This window comes from Amblyomma maculatum, chromosome 11 (assembly GCF_055883805.1).
Source record: "Amblyomma maculatum isolate TAMU_Amacu chromosome 11, ASM5588380v1, whole genome shotgun sequence".
NCBI classification, from domain to species: domain Eukaryota; kingdom Metazoa; phylum Arthropoda; class Arachnida; order Ixodida; family Ixodidae; genus Amblyomma; species Amblyomma maculatum.
Window position 1 is genome coordinate 115729548 of NC_139354.1, and position 22961 is coordinate 115752508.

The 22961-nt window shown below is 47.5% G+C and overlaps 1 protein-coding gene across 1 annotated transcript in view; it reads right to left on the reverse strand.

Moving 5' to 3' along the window:
- LOC146174782 (ferredoxin-fold anticodon-binding domain-containing protein 1-like) overlaps positions 1–22961 on the reverse strand; it is a 59216-nt gene that overhangs the window by 24487 nt on the left and 11768 nt on the right. The window contains exon 2 of the mRNA XM_084583944.1: positions 8426–8588. Coding sequence (XP_084440070.1) covers positions 8426–8588 — 163 coding nt within the window. The remainder of the gene's footprint in view (positions 1–8425; positions 8589–22961) is intronic.

Below are 22961 nucleotides of genomic sequence, written 5' to 3' on the forward strand. Positions count from 1 at the left end.
TGTCGGGGGCTCCCACGCTCCGGTCCACGTCTTTTGTAGTATGCTATGAGGCCCCTGTGCCACCCTACCGTACATAAGCTCGAAAGGGGGTATTCCTGTGATCTCGTGCGGCAGCTCACGGTACGCCCAAAGTAGACAGGGTATATATCTATCCCAGTCCCTGGCATGGTCGTGAATCACGTGTCTCAGCATGGACTTGAACACTACATTCCACCTCTCTACGAGCCCATTGCTCTGCGGGTGTTCCGGCGTAGAGAAGCGTACTTGTGCTCCCAATCGCTCTGCCAACTCTTTCGTTAGCCCTGCCGTGAAATTAGCCCCTTGATCACTGCACACCAGCTCTGGTACGCCGAAGCGTGCAAAAATGTCCAGCAACGCCTGACAGGTGGCTTTAGCAATTAGTGCTCGCAGTGGAATTACCTCAGGCCACCTCGTGCAAAGGTCGATTAAACACAATGCATACCGATGTCCGCGCGCAGAAGCCGGCTCAATAGGCCCTATGCAGTCAAGGTAGACAACCTGAAATGGCTGCTGCGGCCGTGTCAACGGGGTTATCGGAACTCGGTCCGTCACCTTCCTGTTAGCGAAAGTCTGACACGTGTGACACGACTGGCAATGCTTTCTCACATCTGCAGACATTGTTGGCCAAAAGAAGGCACTGCGAATACGTTGCTTTGTCTTTTTCTCTGAAAAATGCCCGCCGCACGCTTTATCGTGTGCTAGTATCAACACTTCCCTTCGACGCATCTCGGGTAGGACCAGTTGTTTGCACTGCCTGCCATTCATGTCATCTTTTTGAAATAAGAGTCCTCCTTCAATCACCATGCCATGCGTTCCATCGCGTCCCTGTGCCCATGAGCTTTCTAATGACGCATCTTCTCTCTGCTCTTTCGCGAACGTGTCAGCGCATTGCTCGCCGTTCGGCACCGACGATTCTGCTGCAACTGCTCCGTCCTGAACACCCGTAGGGCCGCTTTCTATCGCCTCGTCTTCGGCTACCTCTCTAGGACGCACGCTCTCCTCAACCGCTTCACGGGCGGCTTCTTCTGCCTGCACGATGCGTACGGCTAGCTCAGTGGCTTGTCTCTGCACTTTCCTCAGCTCATCGAACGCATCTGGGGTTAGAAGCGCATCTATCCCTTCCGTTAAATGGTCCGTTACTGCGCACAGTGTCATAAGCTGAGGGGCTACACCCTCGTCATTAGCAGACAGGCTCAGTGGGACATACATCAAATCGGCTGGAACTGTCTTACCAAATGCTCATTTAAGGCGAACTTTGCCTGCACCCTGAATGTCTGCCTCAGCCGGGATGACATTCCTTCTCAGGATAGTAATGTCAGCACCTGAGTCCAAACAAGCCGTAAATGGGCGCCCCGCAAACGTGAGCTCAACCCAAGTTAATTTCGACGTAGAAACGGTGTCTGTCGGCGTTGCCGCGCACTCGTACACATCACATGCAGCTCTGGCAGTCAGCTTTTCCGGTGCGGAGCCCTTGGCGCGTTGCCCACCCATTATTGCTTTAGGCCTCGTTTGGTTGCACTGCCATTGGTAGTGACCCATCTCACCGCAGGTGAAGCACCTAGAAGACGGCTTCCGATCGGTCCCATGGAACCTTCCTTTTCCTACGGGGTCCCGCCAACTGTGTGAATCAACCTTACTCGCTTCAGCAACCTTCCGAGAATTTGGGCGTTTGGAAGCTCTGCTTTCCTCGTATCCCTGTGCTAACTTGGCAACATCCTCGGGTTTTAGCCATTCCCCTGTCTCATGCTGTAAGACATACGTGCGCATGTCATCCTCCATTAGCTGTTTAACGCGATCTGCAATCAGTAGCGCCCGCAGATCTTCCAAGCTTGTTATGTCTCTACTACGCAGGTAGTAATCAAGCAACCCTTCTAGTTTCGTTACAAACTGTCCCCATGTTTCGCCGCCTTTCCGACAAGCATAGAACCTACGCTTATATTCCTCAGGTGTGAGCTTTAACTCACCCAGAATATAATCACGCACTTCCTCGTAGGACTGCCTTCCGCTTACTGCCTTATTTGCTATCAGCATGCGGCTTTTCTCGTTTAAGAATGGGACAATTATCGAGCCGCGTACCTCCTCGGGAATCTCGCAACTTTGAAGCATACCTTCCGCGCTTCGAAACCATGCGGGGGCCAACTCGTCTTTCTCTGGCATTGGCGCGAGAATAGCGCGTAAATCTTTTGCATATCGACCCAATCCAGATCGAGCGCCTCGCCCGCCTTGATTCTTTAGTCTCTCTAACTCCACCTGGAGTCTCAGAACTTCAATCTCCAGCTCTTTTTCTCGCAGTCTGGCAGCTGCGTTGTTTCCTCCTGACGTTAGACCTCTGTCAAGATCCGCGGTTACCGACGCACTACTAGAACTTTGATCATGATCGCCAGTAATGGTACTGCTCAAGGTCTGCCCCCGCTCATCGGAAGCTGTTGCGGCGGAGCTCTGACCCACGCCATCAGAGCTGTCCGTAGACTTTTGGCTCTCTGACCGAGTTACGACCATGGTGAACCCGGAGAAAACAGGACAAGGACCCACCTGTATACAGCTAGTGTCAGTCCGTCGCACTGGGTTGCCGTGCGGTCACTGCTTTCGGTCCGTCGAACGCTTGGACACCATCAGCACATCAGGCTCAGCATCGGTCGTCACCACTCGAAAAGTCAGCCTTGGTGCCCTTTCTGCTACGCCGGATCTGCGCAGCCTCGCTGGAGTCGCTCACCGTAGCTGCCTCTCTAGGCCGGGAGCGTCGATTCACGGGGCACCTCGACTTCAAACTTCTTCTTGGTCAGCCTTGGCTCACCGAGGTAGTGTGCCACCCTCCGTGTACATCAGTCCGAGGCGTCGTCGATCTCTCGCCACTCCGCAGGAAGTCGCTGGGCCGATCCTGTCGACTGCGCCAGTTATTTTCAAAAGTGCGAAGGCTTGGAGAATAGATGGATGGTCCCTGTACAGCAGGTGTTCTTGCTGTTTCTTCTGCTGCCTTCGCTCGTACCGAGTGGTGTTGGTGACCACCGCTGCGTCCGTGGCTCAGTGACACATTGCGGTGCGGAGATGACGACTTCTCTTCTCGGACTGTACACGTTTATTTACACTTTTTACAATTGGCGTATTTACACAAATGTCGTCGGATGCGACATCGAACGTAGAGGGCTAACTGCGACTGGTGAACGATCTGAGGTCAGAGGCTAGCAGAATCAGGCCTTGGCCTCCTGCTACACTTTAGGCCGGAGTCCCTTGAGATCTCCGTCAGCCTAGCCTCCCTCTCGAACCACCCGTCTACCCTCGACTCTCGTCCGAGCCCAACCCTCTTCCGAGCCCAACTCTCTTCCAAGCCCCACTGTCCAACGCTCGCTTTCTTAGCGTTACCCAAAATCCCAGTTTTGTCCGTTGACCAATCAACGTACGCCACTCTGTGGCCAATAACATACATTCCTTTAAAATGGGCTGGCCAATCATTGTGCCACATATACCCTCTCCTACGCATGTCAAATAAAACACACACAAAGCACGCACTAGGCGGCGAGTGGTTGCGCACACAAACACATACATCTGCAACTTTTCCCTCTCCAAAATCCTCCTACGCAAGAGGCGCCAAACAGTCGCAAAGACAAACGGCGTCAACAGTTACACTTCCGAAAATACATAAAAACACACACGCGCAAAGCTCAGGCCCAAACATTCCGATCCCTGCTCTTGGTCGGTTGCGCGCGGGCGGCGGATTCAAAGGGACACACAGGCGTCTTCCCGGGAAGGCATGTCAACAGCGCGTTCTCCCCAGGCCTGTGTTACGCCGCGTTTCGGGATTTATGGCCTCCGCGCCCTCTCCACTCGAACCGGGAGACACTGCAGTTAGCGCCGAACCCGCAAACCACTGCGCTTATGCTGTGCGCTCTAACTGCACTGCTCTGCCTCCCTCGCGGCACGGGACGGAGGGAGCCGGTGGCGTCGCCCGCTGCCATGTGTTCTGGGCTCACTTCCGAGAAGCGGTCGCCCGCGCGACCGTCATAAATCTGCCCGCGTCAAGCTGCCCCTTGACCTTGGCGGCCCCTTCGGAATCTCGCTTCTGTGCGAAGCCCGCAAACTTAACTGTATGTACAAATTAAAGAAGATCCGTGGAGGGCTCGCAATATATGCACTATGGCACAATTACAGTAGTTTGATTAATGCCCGCCCGCAAATGTCTTCGGTCGCTGAGCACTTGGCAAATCGTGCGGGCCTCCGCAGTAGCTCCAAGCGCAGAGGTACAAATGTCCATGTACAGAGGTACGATCCGCGCGCGTGCTGTGTCCCTGTCACTGTTTACGACGCACGCACGCGGTACACTGTAAAAAACACTGACGGCCGACGTGGGGAAATCGGACGTTATCGAGGATTTAATTTCGTTACAGTAAACGTGCCCTACCACACATTTTAGTTATCACCTCAAATATTGCCGTTCGTTCAGGCTTGATCGATCAACTAAGAGGGGAAGGCTGTTTGTTATTGTTACCTATGTCAAATTTTTGTCACAGCTTCCATGTCTTCACAGCGTACAGAACATCAATGCGAGATCTTAATATAAAATAATTTTGGGTCCACTTAACGCACCTTAAGAGGGCAATACGACGGCGATAGGCTTGCATACGTTGCGCACGGATGAAGGTTACCGAAGACCACAACATGCAAAGTACAGCGCGAGAGTGTGGTCGTTAAACATGCGGGGTCATCAGCTGCAGAGATGGCTACAGGGTTCCGCACTCGCTTTCTACGAGAAATTCCTGGGTACGGGTCACCTCCGATATATTTATATCGGTGCGTTCAGATAAGAACGGTAATCGAGGTGTCGTGACCATTTTTTGTTTTCAATGAAACATTTATACGCCGTGGGAAAATGTCTCCACATAAAGGAATGAACCTTAGTTTTGCAAGATACGACGTTGTTTCCTCGAAAAAAAAAACAAAAAAAAAACCAAAGCAAGTCGTATGTCACTACAGCTGGAAAATGCCGTTTTCGCCATTTCTAAAAGTTGCAAGTTTACAGACAAGCTGCTTGCGCAAAAACATCTTGTCACCCCTTATTTTATGCTCACTAATGCTGTGTAATTTTTACGTATACAAATACTATTATAAGCATGTTTTGTTGCTGTATTTGATTTTCAAAAAAATCGCAGCAAACTTTGCTTCAGGAGCGACGCACTCCATAAATGTTCACATTCAATCTTAGATACAATCATGACGCCTTGAGCTGTTCGCAATAAAAAATTTTCTCTTCATTATGTAGGTTATTTACTTTATTGCAGATACAATTTAGAGCTCTAGACCACTAGGTGTGTTCTACACAACGCATCAAAGTCATCCGAAATTTAAAAACACACAAAAAAGGGGCAACTTTGATTCGACTTGAGAAAAAAAATCTTCACTTTTTATCAAAATCCCTGTCAAGAGTTCTCAGTGCCACAGAAATATTAGAGGCTAAAAAGTGTTGCATTATATTGTTTTACAGTACAAAAACCAATATAAAACTGAGCGCTTGCCTGCAAATTGCTGACATTCAGCCTCATATTGTGGCACTCAAAATAGTGTTCCACCTGCAGCTTTTTCCCTATAATATACATGCCTTGTACTCTATTTGTGGAAACATTTGGAGTTCTAGAATAGCCCGTTATGTCTCCATATTATTTTGAAATCGGCCGAAATTCAAAAATATAAAAAAATGGACAACCTTCATTCAAATTTAGAAAACTACCACAACTTAGATTTTCATCGAAATCTCCTAAACATAGTTCTAGTACCTTAAAAAAATATCAGGCCTCAAGTGTAGTGAATTATGTAAACTAAAAATGTAAAAATAAATGTAAGAAAGTACGCATGTTATTTTTCTGTAGACGTGCATAGGGCTTCAATGCAGGCATCAAAATTTCGACATTTGCTTAATTTAGTTAATTTTATCTGATGCAATGTCCAAATCATTCTCAATGCTTATAAAGTCTCTTTATGCTTGTTGTCAGCGTTGCAGATAGTGTGCCAGGTCAAGACGGCAAGGCAAAGTAAGCCTTGTCTAGCGTTTACTCCGATGGCGAACCCAGGCGCGCGCCGGAGGCGGCGCCGCGAGACGATGGCGATGGTATGTACAAATGAAAGAAGAAGATCCATGGAAGGCTCACAATAGCTTACAAATGAAATAAATTCGCTACTTATGGCAATTTTATAGAAAAAGACAAGTGATGGTTTAACTTTTCCTCTAACCTGTGTTTTCTATTTGTTATTGCGAGATGCAATGGTCATCATTTCAGTTTTTAATTATATTATTTGATTTCAGAGTTATGACAAAAATTAAAAATGCTCTATTTTTGAAAACCATTTTTCTAATGTGCACTTAAGTACAATCATAAGAAAAGCGCTTTGCAGCATTATAGATTTGATGGAATTTTATATTTCTTTATGGCAGCAGCAGGAATGAGCCGAGATGACAAGTTGTTGTTGCGACTGAAGGAATAAAGAAACGAAAATGCAGCTGAGCCACCTCTGCTGCTTCGTGCGGACAGAAGAGAAAATAGAGAAGAAAGAAAAAGAAAAGGAGGAGAAAGATGCGCGTCGCGTTGTCCACCACTGAAACGGTAGCGGTTGCAATGACGGCCTACAGCATATACAAATATGATGTTAGGCTAGCCCCCGCCGCAAGCGGCGGTGACCTACCAGTCACAGCCCCGTGAGCAATCACCAAATGTTTAGTTTTCTTGTCGACAGAGCTATCTAGCCTAGCCTCCCCCCCCCCCCCCCCCCCCCAGAAGCACTTCTATAGAATAAAAGACATGCGTACATTTCCATATTTATTTTTATAATGTTAGTTTACATATTTTCAATACTTTTAGTGCTTGTTATTTATACAGTACTTAGAATTGCTTTTAGTAGATATCGATAACAATCGAAGTTTGGGTAGTTTTCTAAATTCGAATGAAAGTTGTCCATTTTTGTTGTTTTAATTTTGGCTGATTTGAAAATAATACGAAGAATGAACTACTCCAGAGCTACAAAGTTTTCCAGAAGTAGAGAACTAAGCCTGGATACTATGGAGAAAAGGTTTCAGGTGCAACACTATATTGAGTTGTGCTAGAATGTAGGGCTGAAAATTGCCAATTTGCAGGACAAGCGCTCAGTTGTATGTTTGTTTTTACCATTTTAATCAACGTAATGCAACAGTTCTTTAGTTCGTAATATTTATTAGGTGCTAAGATTCTTGAGAGGGAGTTTAATAAAAATCGAAAATGTGTTTTTTTTTTAAGTTGGAATCAAAGTTTACCTTTTAAAGTTAAAGTTAAATTGGTTCACAGGAAGGGAAAGGCGCAGTAACTGTCACACTTGCTCTGTGGACACCCGAACCACGCCGTAAGGGAAGGGAGGAAAGTGGGAATGAAAGTGGAAAGAGAGAAAGAGGAGCCGTATGGAGGGCTACGGAGTAATTTCGACCACCTGGGGATCTTTAACGTGCGCTGACATCGCACAGCACACGGACGCCACTTCGTTTCGCCTCCATCGAAACGCAGCCGCCGCGGTCGGGTTCGATTACCTTTTATTGCTGTTTTCGAATTTTAGACGATTTTGATGCGTTGTGGAGACCACACCTAACGGTCTAGAACTCCGAATTATGCCCGAAATTAAGTTGTATAACATGCATAACAGAGACAAAAACTTTTAGTGCAAACACCTCGAGGCATCATGCTAGTATGAGAGGTTGAAAGTGGACATTTTTGGAGCGCGTCGCTCCTGAAGTAAAGTTTGCGATTTTTACTAAATCAACTGCAACGATAAAACGGGTTTCTGATAGTTTTTGTGAAAGTAAAAGTCACATAGCGTTCGTGAGAAAAACCTAATGGATGACAAACTTTTATTGCGCCAGCAGCAGGTCTCCAAACTTGCAACTTTTTGAAATGCCAAAAAAAAAAAAAACGGCGTTTTCCACCTCTAGTAATATACGATTTTTTTTTTCCGTTGAAACTATGCCCTATCTTGAAAAACTAAAGTTCATTCCTTTGTGTAGAGACATTTTCCCACCACATACGGAAATTTCATAGAAAACAAAAAATGGTCATGGAACCTCGATTACTGTTTTATAACGCACACATATACGCTTTTTTTCTTCTCGTGAAGTCAAAAGCAGAAGCTACCTATATAGCTCCTTTTTTTAGGATTTTCCCCGTATAATTGTTTTCTCACTATACAATGCCGCGCCAAAGCGCTAACCTACCGAACAACAACTATAACGCCCCCTGCACGACTTGATAAAGCACTCCCGGACTCAGTGCAGCCAAGAAAGAGGTTAGCGTTGCTTCGAGATAAGAGCCAGCGGCTGCAGCCGGCGCTCCAGGAAATCGTGGCAAATGTCGCGGTTCGCTTGAAGCCAGCTGCTTAAGAGAAAGGGGGAGGGAATCACCTGACAAAGAAGTCTCGCAGCAGCCGGCGGTTCTCGCCGATGTTCATCTTCCCGCCCACGTGTGGGAAGTTGAAGACGATCTCCTTCAGCTCCGCGCAGTGAGACACCACCCACGGGTGCTCGTGTAGCCGCCGGGCATCCACGTCCGTAAGCACCCGGACACCTGCGACGTCCAGAAATCGTCTGATCGTAGAAAGAACACTACTTCACGAGGTCTAATTAGGTCTTCGGAACTGTTTTCTTCGACCTTTCAGCACCTGCCGATTTGCCAAGCGCTGAAAACTCGGGCTTCGTAATTGAGATAGGAGGGCGATATCAGAACAGTCTTCCAGAGCCCCTGAATCTCGACTTGGGCAAGCTGTCACAAGACCATGCAGGCACGTTTGTACAGAACGCTTAATGCGGGGCTTTATATCTATGGTCGCTCCTGGCTACTTGGACAGCTTACATCACGGTTCTCCTCACGAGCAACGTTGCGTGTAACAAGGACAACAATAAAGATCGACCTGTCATAACACACCATCCCGTAACTCCTTTCTAGCAACATCAAATAGGTACCCCCCTCCCCCCCCCCACACACACACGTAACCTACGCACAGCCGTACTTTTGCACGATAAAGTCGCTAAAGCCATAGTTTAGGCCCTACCTAACTCTCAAATTTTCGTCTCCTGCTCTGGTAGCGGCGCGCACACAGGACTGCGTCTTTGTCAAATAAACTAACAGAGGAAGGGATAGAGAAGGCGGAAGCCATTGGCTCCCGAATTTGAGCCTACTCAGTCGATTCACATGGTCATATTTCATGCAAGTTCATGTTCGCTTCACGTGTGTGAGCAAGAGTCCGTCAGTATAGGTCATGTTACTCAGCTCTATTCGAAATGTTCGCCGACTGTCCCTTACAAGAATTCATACCTCAACTTATATCAAAAATCTAGATCTGAACATATCCCGATTTGGGCAGGTATCGCCACATCTGGTCAGATGTGGTCATATCTGCCTAATTCCTGATAGGAATACCAGGTATATCTGGCCGTGTATAACAATATATCAGGACCAGATATGGCGGTCTACGAGGGGCGTTCATAAAATTCGTATAACCAATACCATAAGTTTACAAAAGGCGCACGCGAAAGGCATCTAAATGAACTCAAAATATTTACATATAATGAAATATATAATGTGCTCTGTACAGTATTGCACAACATCGCTAGAGCATAAAACCAACGATGGCAGCTTCCATCTAAAATATTAGAGAGATTTAGCTTACCGTGATCCGCGATCCGCTACCGTGATCCGCCACTGCGCGTTCCACTGCGCATGCCCAGATTCCCTTGACGCTGATAGATGGCGCCACATACTTGACGTCGGCACATAGACCTGCCGCGTCGGGACCAATCAGCTTGTGCGCGCCGCCCACGCGCGGTAGAGGGTCACGGTGGCGGATCGCGGGTCACGGTAAGCTAAATCTCTCTATTTAAGTACTCCCAAAGATCCGCTTTCTCTATTTACATGGCCGCCATTCAGATTCATGCCGAGCTACTGTCAGTGTGAATAGATTATGCCTCAGTCCATAAGAAAGTCATCAAGTGGGGCAGATGATTCTAACTTATTTAAACAAGCCTTCGTGACCAAAAACGGAAGGGCCGAGTCGCTCGATGATGAATCAGAGTGAAGGCTGTGTGCTCACTGACCGACGGATAACTCTAGACTAAGTAGAAAAATAGCGTAACATATGAACGCAGGCTCAGTACACACATTTTTAACAATAACATGTGCATAATGAAGGTTAACGCGCACGTGCAAAAATCTTTCATCTGCTCTATCACAATGCACAGGTTCCCTCGGCACAGGTGAGGATGTATCTACGGCGGTGAAATATTGCACCATCCTTCATATTCCACGAAGGACACACAGCGTGAGAGAAATTCCCAGGGCGAAGAAGAGAGCGCTCAAGTGGACGCTCTTCATGAACACTCAAATGAGAGGAGCGAGGTTCTGCTGGAATTCATCCATGAGCGGCAGAAGTGCATGGTGCTGGTCAGAGGATATGTAGGCAAAGAAGTTCCCACGCAAGTCTTATTTCTGTATGTTTGTTCTTTCATGCCAATATTGAGAACTTTAGTCACAGGTGGCACCATCCGGCGGTGAAAGAAACGAGGGTTACTGGTGTGCTGCGACAACCACCTGGACTAATGTTGGTCGACCGGCACCAGATCTCGGCCTTAATGTGTGTGCTTCCCACCGTCAAGCTGAGTTGGCTGCTACGCGAGACCCTACTTGGCGCAGGCACGTACACAATAGAATTATCGTACTGCTCTCAGATTATGAACGCGACCTTTCAACTAAATCCTCGAATGCTCCACTCTGAAGAACGTTCCGCGCAATGGAGCATGGTTACCGTTTTGCCGACGCAGCAGCAAATTAACGCATATGCTTTGCATCTAACTTGTCGCGCAATGATTTCGCCAAAGAAGCAGCATGAATTTTTTTCCAAAAGTACGATGGTCCGCAGCCTTAGCTCCGTATTTTAATGTGGCATGTATTCCAGCACGTGATACAACTTCCACCTTCTACCGGCGCCGACGGAGTTGCGAGTCCGCTCGCTATTTCCGAGTTGCTGGCTGCAATAGATGATGCGAAACGGAAAAAAGTGCCGGGATCAGACAATACTCAGTAGGAGGTTTACAAGAATCTAAATACCGCTGCACTACCTCAATTACTAGACACTATAAACACTGTATGGCTGGAAGGTGTCGTGCCTGAGAGCTGGAAATCCGCTGTCATGATCTCTATTCCGAAACCAGGAAAGCTTCTAATGGCCCTTGCCAACTTACGACATATCATAACACCAACAATGTGCAAGCTGGCAGAGGAAATGCTAGATACACGACTTTCGCGGTGGTTTTAGCAGCATGGACGTTATCACCCCTTCGAATTGGATTTCATCCACATATGTACTGAGAACGAGTATTACTTCTAATTACGTTTCATAAATTGGCCTTCACCTTTCCAAGAGCAAAGCTACATGCACATCGGCTGCCAACAGCTGCACGTCGTAAACTTACAAGTCCGATTCGTCTCTGCCCATCAGGCATCCCATTGCAAGAAAATTCGAGTATAGAAATTCTAGGTTTGACGATTCATGATGGAAAATAGCGCGAAAGTACACGAAGGACGGAAGGAAGTAAGACACGGACAAGCGCTAACTCGCAACTGCACGGTTTATTGCTGAAGCACGCAATAAAAACAGGTCACATGAAAAAACAAAAGGGAAGGGAAGAGAGAGAGAGAGAGAGAAGCAGCCTCCTAAAAGTAAAGCTAGGTCAACATAGACAGTGATACACAGTAACACGTGCCACTCATTGCTGGGGGGGGGGGGGGGGAGAGATACGGCTAAGTATAGATAAGTAAAGTTAATGTAAAGTAGAGTCTAAGAAATCAAATTCGCAATCTACCAAGTTAACCGACGGTTCGCTGACACACAAATTTTGACATTTTTTAATATAGTAAGCCTCCATAATTTCACGAACCAGCTTGTCACGATGTCAAAAAAGAACGGTGGCCATAGAAAAAAGCGGTGTGCACTTTTGATTCCCCTTATGGTTCTCTTTAATGCTACAAGCGCGGCAATGCTCCGGAAGATTACCAGACTGTTCTTTTAAGGAGTTGTGGTGTTCCCCTAGCCTAACGTTGAGACACCGGCCCGTTTGTCCTATGTAAACGCCTCCGCAAGACAGAGGCAGCTTATACACCACGCCGATCCCACAGGGTACAAACGGCGAGCGGTGTTTAACGGAGCACCCACGCCTCTTTTTCTTGTCGCCGCCAGTTTCCTGCCGATTTCGAATATGGGAGAACAAACTGTTCAATTTTGTCGGTCCAGAAAAAACCACGGAAACACCATAGCGGCTTCCCACCTTCTTTAGTCCGTGTGCCATCCTATGGACATACGGCACGACCCCAACCCTTTGACGCTCCCGTGTAACAAGATTTGACTTATGGCCTGCCTTAATCCAATGCACCAGTTTTCCACAAGTCATTTTAATAACATGCATGGGATAGCCAGATTCCTTCAACCTGACGACCTGTGCAAAGACGCTCTTTTGTAGGCTAGGGGAACACCACAACTCCTTAAAAGAACAGTCTGGTAATCTTCCGGAGCATTGCCGCGCTTGTAGCATTAAAGAGAACCATAAGGGGAATCAAAAGTGCACACCGCTTTTTTCTATGGCCACCGTTCTTTTTAGACATCGTGACAAGCTGGTTCGTGAAATAATGGAGGCTTACTATATTAAAAAATGTCAAAATTTGTGTGTCAGCGAACCGTCGGTTAACTTGGTAGATTGCGAATTTGATTTCTTAGACTCTACTTTACATTAACTTTACTTATCTATACTTAGCTGTATCTCCCCCCCCCCCCCCCCCCCACCCCAGCAATGAGTGGCACGTGTTACTGTGTAACACTGTCTATGTTATGACCTAGCTTTCCTTTTAGGAGGCTGCTTCTCTCTCTCTCTCTTCCCTTCCCGTTTGATTTTTCTGTTTTTTTTTTTCATGTGACCTGTTTTTATTGCGTGCTTCAGCAATAAACCCTGCAGTTGCGAGTTAGCGCTTGTCCGTGTCTTACTTCCTTCCGTCCTTCGTGTACTTTCGCGAATTGCTCCTAAAACGGGCGGCACTAGTTCGTCCGTTGCACGCCAATTGGTGAGGGCAGTTCTGTAGCCAGGTAGTGTTTATCAAGCCCAGTTTCAACATTTTTACAAGAGCACAATGGGATCGGCTTGAGGTAGTGAACCGAGAGGCTATGAGGACCATTGCGAAAAAAAATTTTAATTAAGGTTCACACTTTTCTACCTTGTGAAAATTTTGTTTGCATTGAGCCGAGTGCAAGAAGTGTTATACCTCTGCCACTTGTACACTACTACCGTTCTGATGTTGAACTAAATGTGATAGCAAAACATAACGGCAACCGGTTTGGAGCAGTTTTGGAACAATATTGTGCCTGAGCAGGATGGAGCAGGGACTGCAGTTTGGAGCAGAATGGAGAAATTGGAGCAGTGCTTCTACCCCTGAACTACGCACTCCAATCTTCAGCCGCCAGCGCCAGTCCTTCCTCCCTGGAACTTTGTGTAACTAAGTGAAAACAGGCCAACAGTTAGACCAAAGTCTATCAACTCGGCACCGTCACTTTGGCAGCGATTGAGTGAGCAAGAGGCTCACCTGCTAGAAGAAGCCATTGTTGTATACGTGGATGCAAGCAACCAAGGTTCCGAAGCAAGAACAGCAGTCTATTGTCCATACAGACCTGGTACGTTTCAATTAACGGAACCACCTACATATTTTATGCTGAGGTAGCTACAGTTCAAGAGGCACCCCGCTCCGTGGTCGCCGCAATTATGCATCCTATCGACGTTCTCATTCGTACCGACGCCCTGCAAGCAGTTCGGCTTCTCCGAAGTGTCAGCCGCTGTCCAGGAATGTCAGGACATCCACCAGCTCGCGGCACATATACGCGACCTATACGACCGCATCTATAGTGGGTTCCACGGGTCCTTTTGCCTTCTCAAACATATGCAGATTTAGCGACATGCCTCGTGACCTCAAGGTGATCACTGCCTCGGTTCCTTAAATTGGACAATACTACTCTCCTTTCATAAAGAAAGAGACACCTTCGGCGCCGTACACGTGCTCTTATCCCTCCGTGTGCGGTAACCCTCCCCCATGGTCTCACCCGTGTAGAGGAGGTTGCGCATCGAATGGTCCGGGTCGGGGTTGCCCTCACTCCTGCCGGGCCTGCCGTTACTCGGACGTGGCCTCATTTTTGGCATTTATAACCCTGCCAATGTGGTCCGATACGCAAACGTGAAAACACTGAAGCCGACATTCATCACTTGCTGTGTTACTGCCCAACATTCAGAGGGACAAGAATCAGACACCTGATGGTAGCGGATCTTTCAACAAGGAATCCTGCTGCATATTGGGCGCGAGCGCCACCACTGGAGCGAACGGCGCTAGCGTCGACCTAGGGGAGCAAGTGGGATCACGTGACTCCTCTTGCGGCTGCTGCAGCAGACTCTCGATTGAATTTGCGCGTTTTAAACGCTAATAGTCGCGTTTCTTTATCTAGTTTTGCTTGATAATGAGTGCCAGCATTGTACTTTTGATGTTACATCGCTGCTGAGGTTGCTTGAAGTTTATTTAAGCTGTTGCCACGGTCCGTCATTACTTTGTATCCGGACGTACGCGACGGAACCGGCGAAAGCTCCCACTGCTACCTTAAAAAAAAAAAAAAAAAAAAAAAAGCTCACGGAATCTTCTTTATTCAAGATTTTAATGGGCACAGAAGCGAGTGGTAATTCTCTTGTGCGCAGCAGACATTTCAGCGAGCAAGGTTTTGTCCGTGGAGTTCGCGTTAAAGAGTTCGGTGAGTAGCGGCAAAAGTAACGGCGCGCGCTTTTTAATGTGTGCTTATCATTTGCGAAGCTAACGACGACGTATTGCCGACAAAATACAAAATATGCTGCTTTCACGGAGCAGTACGCTCTCAGAACAAGGAAGGATCGTGCGAAAGGCAGAGGGTCTCATTCTTCTGAACGAATGTGTTGACAGTTGCACTGAAGTGAACTAAAGATGCTGCAGCCACGGGCAGCGGATGCATGATGAGTAGTCTCAGACAGCGTCTGCAGTGCTGATGTATTTTCAAATGTCAGAGTACGTGAATAAATGGGAAATAGAGCATTACATGCTGTGATAGGTTGAGGTATGCGTCAGCAAAGCTACTATGCGCGAAGAAAACAAAAATGTGCGCCCAAACCATGATTGCCAACAACCGGTAGTCAGTGCGCAAGAATTCGCTGTGTGGGAAGGACTGCGTGGGAAGCACTGCGTAGGAAGCACCTCATGTCAGGCAGCCCTCCCAGGCTGCCACCACTGCCCCCACAAAGTCAACCCACCGAAATGACACAGACTAATTTCGCCAAGTTTATGGCAGAAGTGCAACAAGTAATACGAAGAATAGAACACCAGGTAGCCATGCGAGGAACAAACATCCGCACCCTGTGAAAACAGAAAATCACCGAAGGCGTTAAAGATAGCATCAATCAGAGATACTTGGCATTCGAAAACTACAGTACGAGAGATGAATACGAAAACTAAACATTGACAGTACAACCAAAGGAGCGAAGAAAGAAAAATGAGAAATATGGCAGTGGAACTGCAGAGGATACAGAAGAAAACAAGGATTATTACAATATATCAACACGCAACTAACTCCACTGGACGTAACTGCTCTACAAGAAACAAGGATCACCCCAACAATCCAGGGCTACACGTGCTACGAAAACACGGAAGAAAGTAGAACGGCAATCCTAGTCAACAAAGCCCTCATCGCCATAGGCCATAATGTGATAGACGACACAGACGTAGAGCACGTAATAATAGAGATCACACCGAAGAAGAAAAGAAAGGAAGTATATTCATCGTACATATATACAGCCCCCCTCCCCCCCCCCCCCCCCCGACATTTCAGTTCAGTCGTGTCCCACTCTTCGTGACCCTATGGACCATATCACGCCATGCTTTCCGGTCTCTCACTATCTTCCTAACATCACATGACTTCATCTGCAGCGCCTCGAGGATGCCATCTAGCCATCGCGTTCGCTGCCTACCCCTTCTCCGGTGACCCTCAACCTTTCCCAACATCAAATCTTTCTCCAGCGACTCCTCTCTTCTCATCAGATGACCAAAGTAGCTGAGCTTTAGCTTTAGAATTTGACCCTCCAAAGAGCAGTCTCAGCCAGCACCACAATTCAAACGGGTCAATTCTTCGGCGGTCAGCCTTCTTCACAGTCCAACTCTCGCATCCATATATCACAACTGGAAAGACCATAGCACGAGTTATACGGATCTTGGTTGACAGACTAATGTCTCTGCTCTTTACTAGGTGGTCAAGGCTAGCCATGGCTCTCTTTCCCAGAAGCAGGCGTCTCCTAATTTCATGGCTGCTGTCTCCTTCCAGGGTAATCTTGGAGCCCAAGAAGAGAAATCTGTCACAGCTTCCACTTCTTGTCCCTTGATGCTCCAGGATTTGATAGAGCAAGATGCCATGATCTTTGTCTTTTTAATGTTCAGTTTAAGCCCATACTTCTCACTCTTTTCTTGTACGCGCATCGGAAGTCTCCTGAGTTCCACTTCACTTTCTGCCATTAAAGTGGTATCATCCGCATATCTAAGGTTGTTGATACGTTTTCCAGCAATCTTCACTCCAGCTGAAGACTCGTCCAGACCGGCCTTCCTCATGATGCACTCTGCATATAGATTAAATAGGCAGGGCGACAGTATGCAGCCTTGCCTCACTCCTTTCTCGATCGGAAACCAATCAGTAAGATCATGCCCAGTTCTGACTGTGACCTCTTGCCCTTCATACAGGTTCCTGAAGAGACAGATGAGGTGAATTGGAGCTGCCGTCTCTTGGAGAGCTTGCCACAATCTGCTGTGATCTACGCAGTCAAACGCTTTCGCATAATCGATAAAGCAAAATAGATGGGTTTCTGGAACTCTCTTGCTTTTTCCATGATCCAGCGAAGGTTGGCAATCTGGTCTCTAGTTCCTCTGTCCTTGCGAAACCCAGCTTGTACGTCCGAAAGCTCCCGATCCACATACTGCTGCACCGTATACCCTTCGGGGATTTTCAACATCACCTTGCTAGCATGCGAAATAAGCGCGATCGTGCGGTAATTGGAACAATCTTTGGCACTGCCTTTCTTTGGAATGGGGATGTAAACTGATCTTCTCCAATCATGTGGCCACTGTAGGGTTGTCCAAATTTGCTGACATAATGTATACAGAACGTTAACAGCGTCATGGTTGAGGTTTTGAAGAAACTCAGCTGGAATGCCATCAATTCCGATAGCTTTGTTCTTCTTAGCAAGGCTGGCTAAGGCCCATTCAACTTCACTCTTCAGGATGCCCGCCTCGAGATCAGTAATCACAACCGTCTTATGTTGGGTTTGCATATCCGGGTCCTTCTTGTACAGTTCTGTGTATTCCTGCCACCTTTTCTTTATCTCTGAGGCTTCAGTGAGGTCCCTGCCTCGTTTGTCCTTTATCACGCCCAGCTTAGCCCAGAAGCTTCCTTTAATATCTTTGTCTTATACAGAGCTCTTGTGTTCCTCAATTGGCTGGTGTCCTCAACTGCTTAGAACTGTATGTTCAGGAAGGCATTCTTATCTCTCCTTGCTATTTTCTGACAATCCGCATTGAGAACTTTGTATATTTCTCTTTCCCCCATAACGTTTGCCATCCTCCTTTCCTCAGCTATTTGCAAAGCCTCCTCAGATAACCAGTTTGCTTTTTTGCATTTCTTTTGCTTTGGAACTACCTTAGTAGCAACTTCTTGTATTATATCACGAACATCAGTCCACATCTCTTCAGGCTCTCTGTCTTCTAGATCTAATTCTTGAAATCGCTTCCTCACTTCCACAGCATATTCTGATGGAATTTGATCCAGATCATACTTGAAAGGCCTTCTATTTTTCTTCAATCGAAGCCTAAATTTGGCAACAAGAAGCTGATGATCGGTGCCACAATCGGCCCCAGGCCTTGTTTTAACTGCTTGTATAGCGCTTCTCCATCTCTGCCGGCAAATAATATAATCAATCTGATTCCTGTACAGACCGTCCGGTGAAGTCCATGTGTACAGGCGCCTCTTGTGCTGTTGAAAATGAGTATTCGCTATGGTCAGGTTGTTTTCTTGACAAAACTCTACTAGCCTCTGCCCAGCTTCATTTGGCTCACCAAGACCGAACTAGCCTGTTATTCCGAATATTTCTTCACTCCCAACCTTAGCATTCCAGTCTTCTATGAGAAAAAGGACGTCTGATGATGGAGTGCGGTCTAAAAGGCATTGCAGATCAGCATAAAATCTCTCAACGTCAGCTTCTTCAGCAGTAGTGGTTGGTGCATAGAATTGGATAACTGTTATGTTGAAAGGGTGACCTTGGATCCGAAGTCAAATCATTCGGTCATTTTTGGGGCTGCACCCTAGCACTGCTTTGCGCATTCTTCTGTTTACTATGAGAGCGACCCCATTCCTTCTCCTGGATTCGTGCCCACAATAAAAGACGTAACGGTCACCGGAAATAAATTCTCCCATTCCGGTCCATTTCAGCTCGCTGATACGCAAGATATCAATGTTCAATCTGTACATTTCTCGCTTGACGACATCCAGTTTACCTTGCGTCATAGATCTTACATTCCATGTTGCTACGTGATATATCTCCTTGCAACATCGGACTTTCCGGTCGCTTCCCGACACATCCACAACTGAGCGTCCTTTTGGCTTTAGCCCAGCCGCTTCATTCGTCCTGGAGCTACTAGGAATCGCCCTTTGTTCATCCCCAGTAACATGTGGGACGCCTTCCAACCTGGGGGGCTCATCTTCCGGCGCCATATCATTAATGCTATTGTGACTGGCCATAGGGTTTTCTTTGCAGGAAATACTGGAGTGGGTTGCCATTACCTTCTCCAGTGAATCACATTTTGTCAGAACTCTCTGCCGTGACCTGTCTATCTTGGGTGGCCCTACACAGCAGAGCTCACGACTTCATCGAGTTTCGCAAGCCCCTCCGCCACAAGGCAGTGACCCCCCCCCCCCCCCCCCCCCCCCCCGACAACGCACGGCGAAATACGACGCGCTGCTTAAGGGAGCAAGCAAACTAGCCAAAGGAAACGCACTATTCATATTAAGAGACTAACGCCAGAGAAGAGAGCTGTGTATACACAAGGACACATATGAGGAGAGGAGCGGTAACCGAGGCAACCGACAATATCGACTGCGAGCTCATTACGGAAGCCGACACCCCTACGAGAATCACAAACAGCATGAACAAGGACGCCTGCCCCGATATCACGTTCGTCAAAGGAACAAGGCAAGCGGAGTGGGACAAACTAATGGAAAACCTACGAAGCGGCCACTATATCCTAAAGACACAAATTAAAATAGCGGGTAAAAGACGACAGATAGGGAAGGCAAACATAACGGACTGGAATACCTTCAGAGAAGCATGTGACGACGTGATAGGAAGTATCGAGTCCATCACGGAGTGGGGGAACATGCTGTAAAAAAAACAATGCAATTTCACCAAAGAAATCGACCGTACGCCGCAAACACCGGACGTAGACTCTAGACTGCTCAGGCTATGAGAAGCTAAGAGGGGACTTACAGAAAGGTGGAAAGGACAGAAATACAATAGAAAACTCAGGCTGAAAATCTCGGAAATCACAAAAAAGGCAGAGGAGTACACAACGCAGGAGTACAGAACTGGCAACAATTTAGCGACTCCCTAAACGGAACCTTAGCACCGCAAAAACATGCTGCATACTTAAGGCACCTCTAGATCAAGCAAAAACAAAGACAGAAAACAACAAAGCCATATACCGACTGGTGCACCAATACGAAGGAACAGACTCGGAATTATTAAAGTACGCAAAGCGTACTACGACGAAGGCAACCCTGCATCCTACGCAGAGCGCTACAAAGGAGAAGAAAACAAAAAGCTAAACAGGCCCATTACCCGGGAAGAGGTGTATGCGGCAACAAGAAGCGCGACAAAAAACACAGCCGTGGGCGCAGGCAAGATCAACGCGCTCATTCGGAACCTCAGCGACGAACAAATCGAAAATCTAACCGAATACCTCAATGGGCACTGGCAAGCGGGGACCGTACCAGAAGAATGGAAACATGGAAACACGTGGAAGTCATCATGATCCCGAAACCAAGCAAGCTCCAAGTAGAAAACCTCAGACCAATCTCCCTTGCATCGTGCCTAGGCAAAATTTACGAGTGGTCACGAGAGGATACAAAACTATATGGAAGGAAACGAGCTGTACTCCCACAGCATTTTCGGCTTCAGAACCAAGCTCTCAAGACGTGCTCCTACAAATCAGAGAAGTACTGACCAACATCCCGCTCAATGGAGAACACATCATCATGGAACTGGACATCAAAGGCACTTCTAATAACGCAAGCCACGAAGTCATCATGACATTACTAGACAACTTGAACCGCGGCATGAAAATACACAGCTACGTCAAGGTATTTTTGTCCAACAGAACAGCAATAATCGGCCTGCGAGAGCTAAGATCTGAAAAATTCAACACCCTGAACAAAGGCACGCCGCAAGGATCGGTCATTTCGCCCATCCTGTTCAACGTCGCCATGATCGGGCTAGCCCAACTAGAGCAAGTCGAGAGAGAGAGAGAGTAAACTTTAATTGTTTAACGGAATAGCGTGGGTGGTTTCCTCAGTCCAGGATACCATTGTCCTGGGCAGTCTCTCGGGCCCTGGTGAGCAGGCTGCGCTGCTCAGAGAGACCCGTGTGGGCCAGCTCTGCCTCCCACTCCGCTTGGCTGAGTGCTCGAGCTTTATATTCCTCTAATTGCTCTTTGCAGTTCCATATCATGTGAAGGATGTCCGAGACTTCACCGCATGCAATGCAACTGTTATTTTTTTATTTTTCTGGCGATTATCTGGTACTTTGCTAGGTTTGGGAATGTCCTAGCCTGTATGTTCCTCCAGGTTACTGCCTCCTGTCTGCTGAGGTCTGTGTGTGGTTCTGCGTATCGTTTTCTTTCTAATTTGAAGTATTGTATTAGTTCCCCGTATGTGAGAGGGGTTGAATGCTCTGGGGCAGCTGGCGCAGGTGCCCGGAAAGTATGCCCTCGGGCTATCCTGTCGGCAGCCTCGTTGCCGTCGATTCCCTCGTGTGCCGGTATCCACAGGATTGTGTGCTTCATGTTGCCCGTCTTTTTTTCCTGCTCCATTATTCGGTGTGCCTGTTTGCATACGCATCCCAGGAGGAAATCGAAAACGCACGACACGCCATGTACGCCAACGATATCACCGTATGGGCAACCAAAGGCTCACTCAGGGAAAAAGAAGAAAGACTAAAAGAGGCCGCGGCATGTGTAGAGGACTATGTCAAAGCAAGAGGACTGGCCTGCTCGACAGAGACGTCCGAGCTCCTAAGAGTATGACGAGGGAAGAAGCACCGCACTGTCCCCGAGGAAGAAAACCTTAGGCTGAACCCTAAACGTCCAATCTGAGGGGCAACTAATCGCAGAAAACAACACTCATCAGAATATTAGGAATGTGGTTACAATCGAACCAAAGATGCACCCTGACAGCCTTTGCAGCTCATGATGAAACGATCGATGTTCTCAAAGAAGCAAAATTTAATAAAGATTGAACTGGATTACAATAGGTTACATAATGGAGCTTCCGGAGAGCGTGGCCTCCGAGATCACTTCCGCGCGCACGTTTCTCTCCGGCCGTTCCAATCGACCGGAGAGAGCGTAAGTTGGAAAAGGGGCGTCTCGCCACCTATGCATCAAGTATTCCGCAGCAGCTTGGCGCAAACTATAGACCTTTTTAGTTTCGATGCCTGGGTGCAGCCATCTTAAATTGATAGTGGCGCCCCGTATGAGCCAAACTGCGGAACGTCCGCTCCGGCGCCTCTTGACGCCATCTTGGGCTGTGCTGTGCGTGTTGATGCTTCGGTGCGGCAGTGTAAAAGTGCTGTTTCGCGGTGCTCGTGAAAGCTATACACCTTGGTGCTATCTGTGCTTTGTTTGAGCGCGCCAGGAAACCGTATAACATCCTTTTGACATAGCGGCTGCTGTTGGAAACAGCACAGCGGCCGGGGTGGCTGCGAAGGACTGCGCTCCATTTCAGCAGTGAGGATATGTATCTGTTATATCTTTGATGATACATGTATTTTCAATTATATTTTATTATCGCAATGGTAACTGCACACAAAAACACACAGCGAATGAACCGTACGGGCAGCTATCGAATTCGGAATGCAGATATGCTTTCCAGTTATCGCCGCATTGATTTAACATGAAGTGTGACCCATTTCGATATACGATCGAGCTGTCCGGCTTCAAAAATGCATACTTTCGAGTTAAACTACGGTTCAAGACTAGCACTTAAAGGAAGTGGGGTCTAAAGTACCATCCGTCGACGTTTTTATAAAGCCTTGGTGTTCGCCCTGCGGCGAGACAACATCGTATACACCCCCGTCCCGTACGTCGTGGCAGCATCGTTTGCACGATGTATTGTTGAGCAAAACGTCGAAAAATGTACGCTCTCAGCGGCACCATGAAAGAAAACGACAAATTCATAGTACATACAGCAGCGCTTACGAAAGCGGCGCCTACGGCACTTTCGTCGAGCGCTACTCCCTAGTCGTCGCTAGGCCTAAATTGTTTCGCATCGAAGGCACATCCGACGACGCTTTGTAATTGCTCAGCGCTAGAGTAAAGGTCTCTCATGGAAATGCCTTACTGCCGATCCCATAGTAATATTTCGGTGACGCCTTAGCAGCGGAGCCAGCGTGCAAACGATGAGCCGCGCGCCGCACCAGCGGTAATGTGTTGCGTAACTTGTTTGTATTGCAATTATCAAAACACGGTATGGGTCAGAAATCCACAAGAAAGATTTTTTTTTTTTTTTGCTGTCGGCTTGTTGGTTAAGTG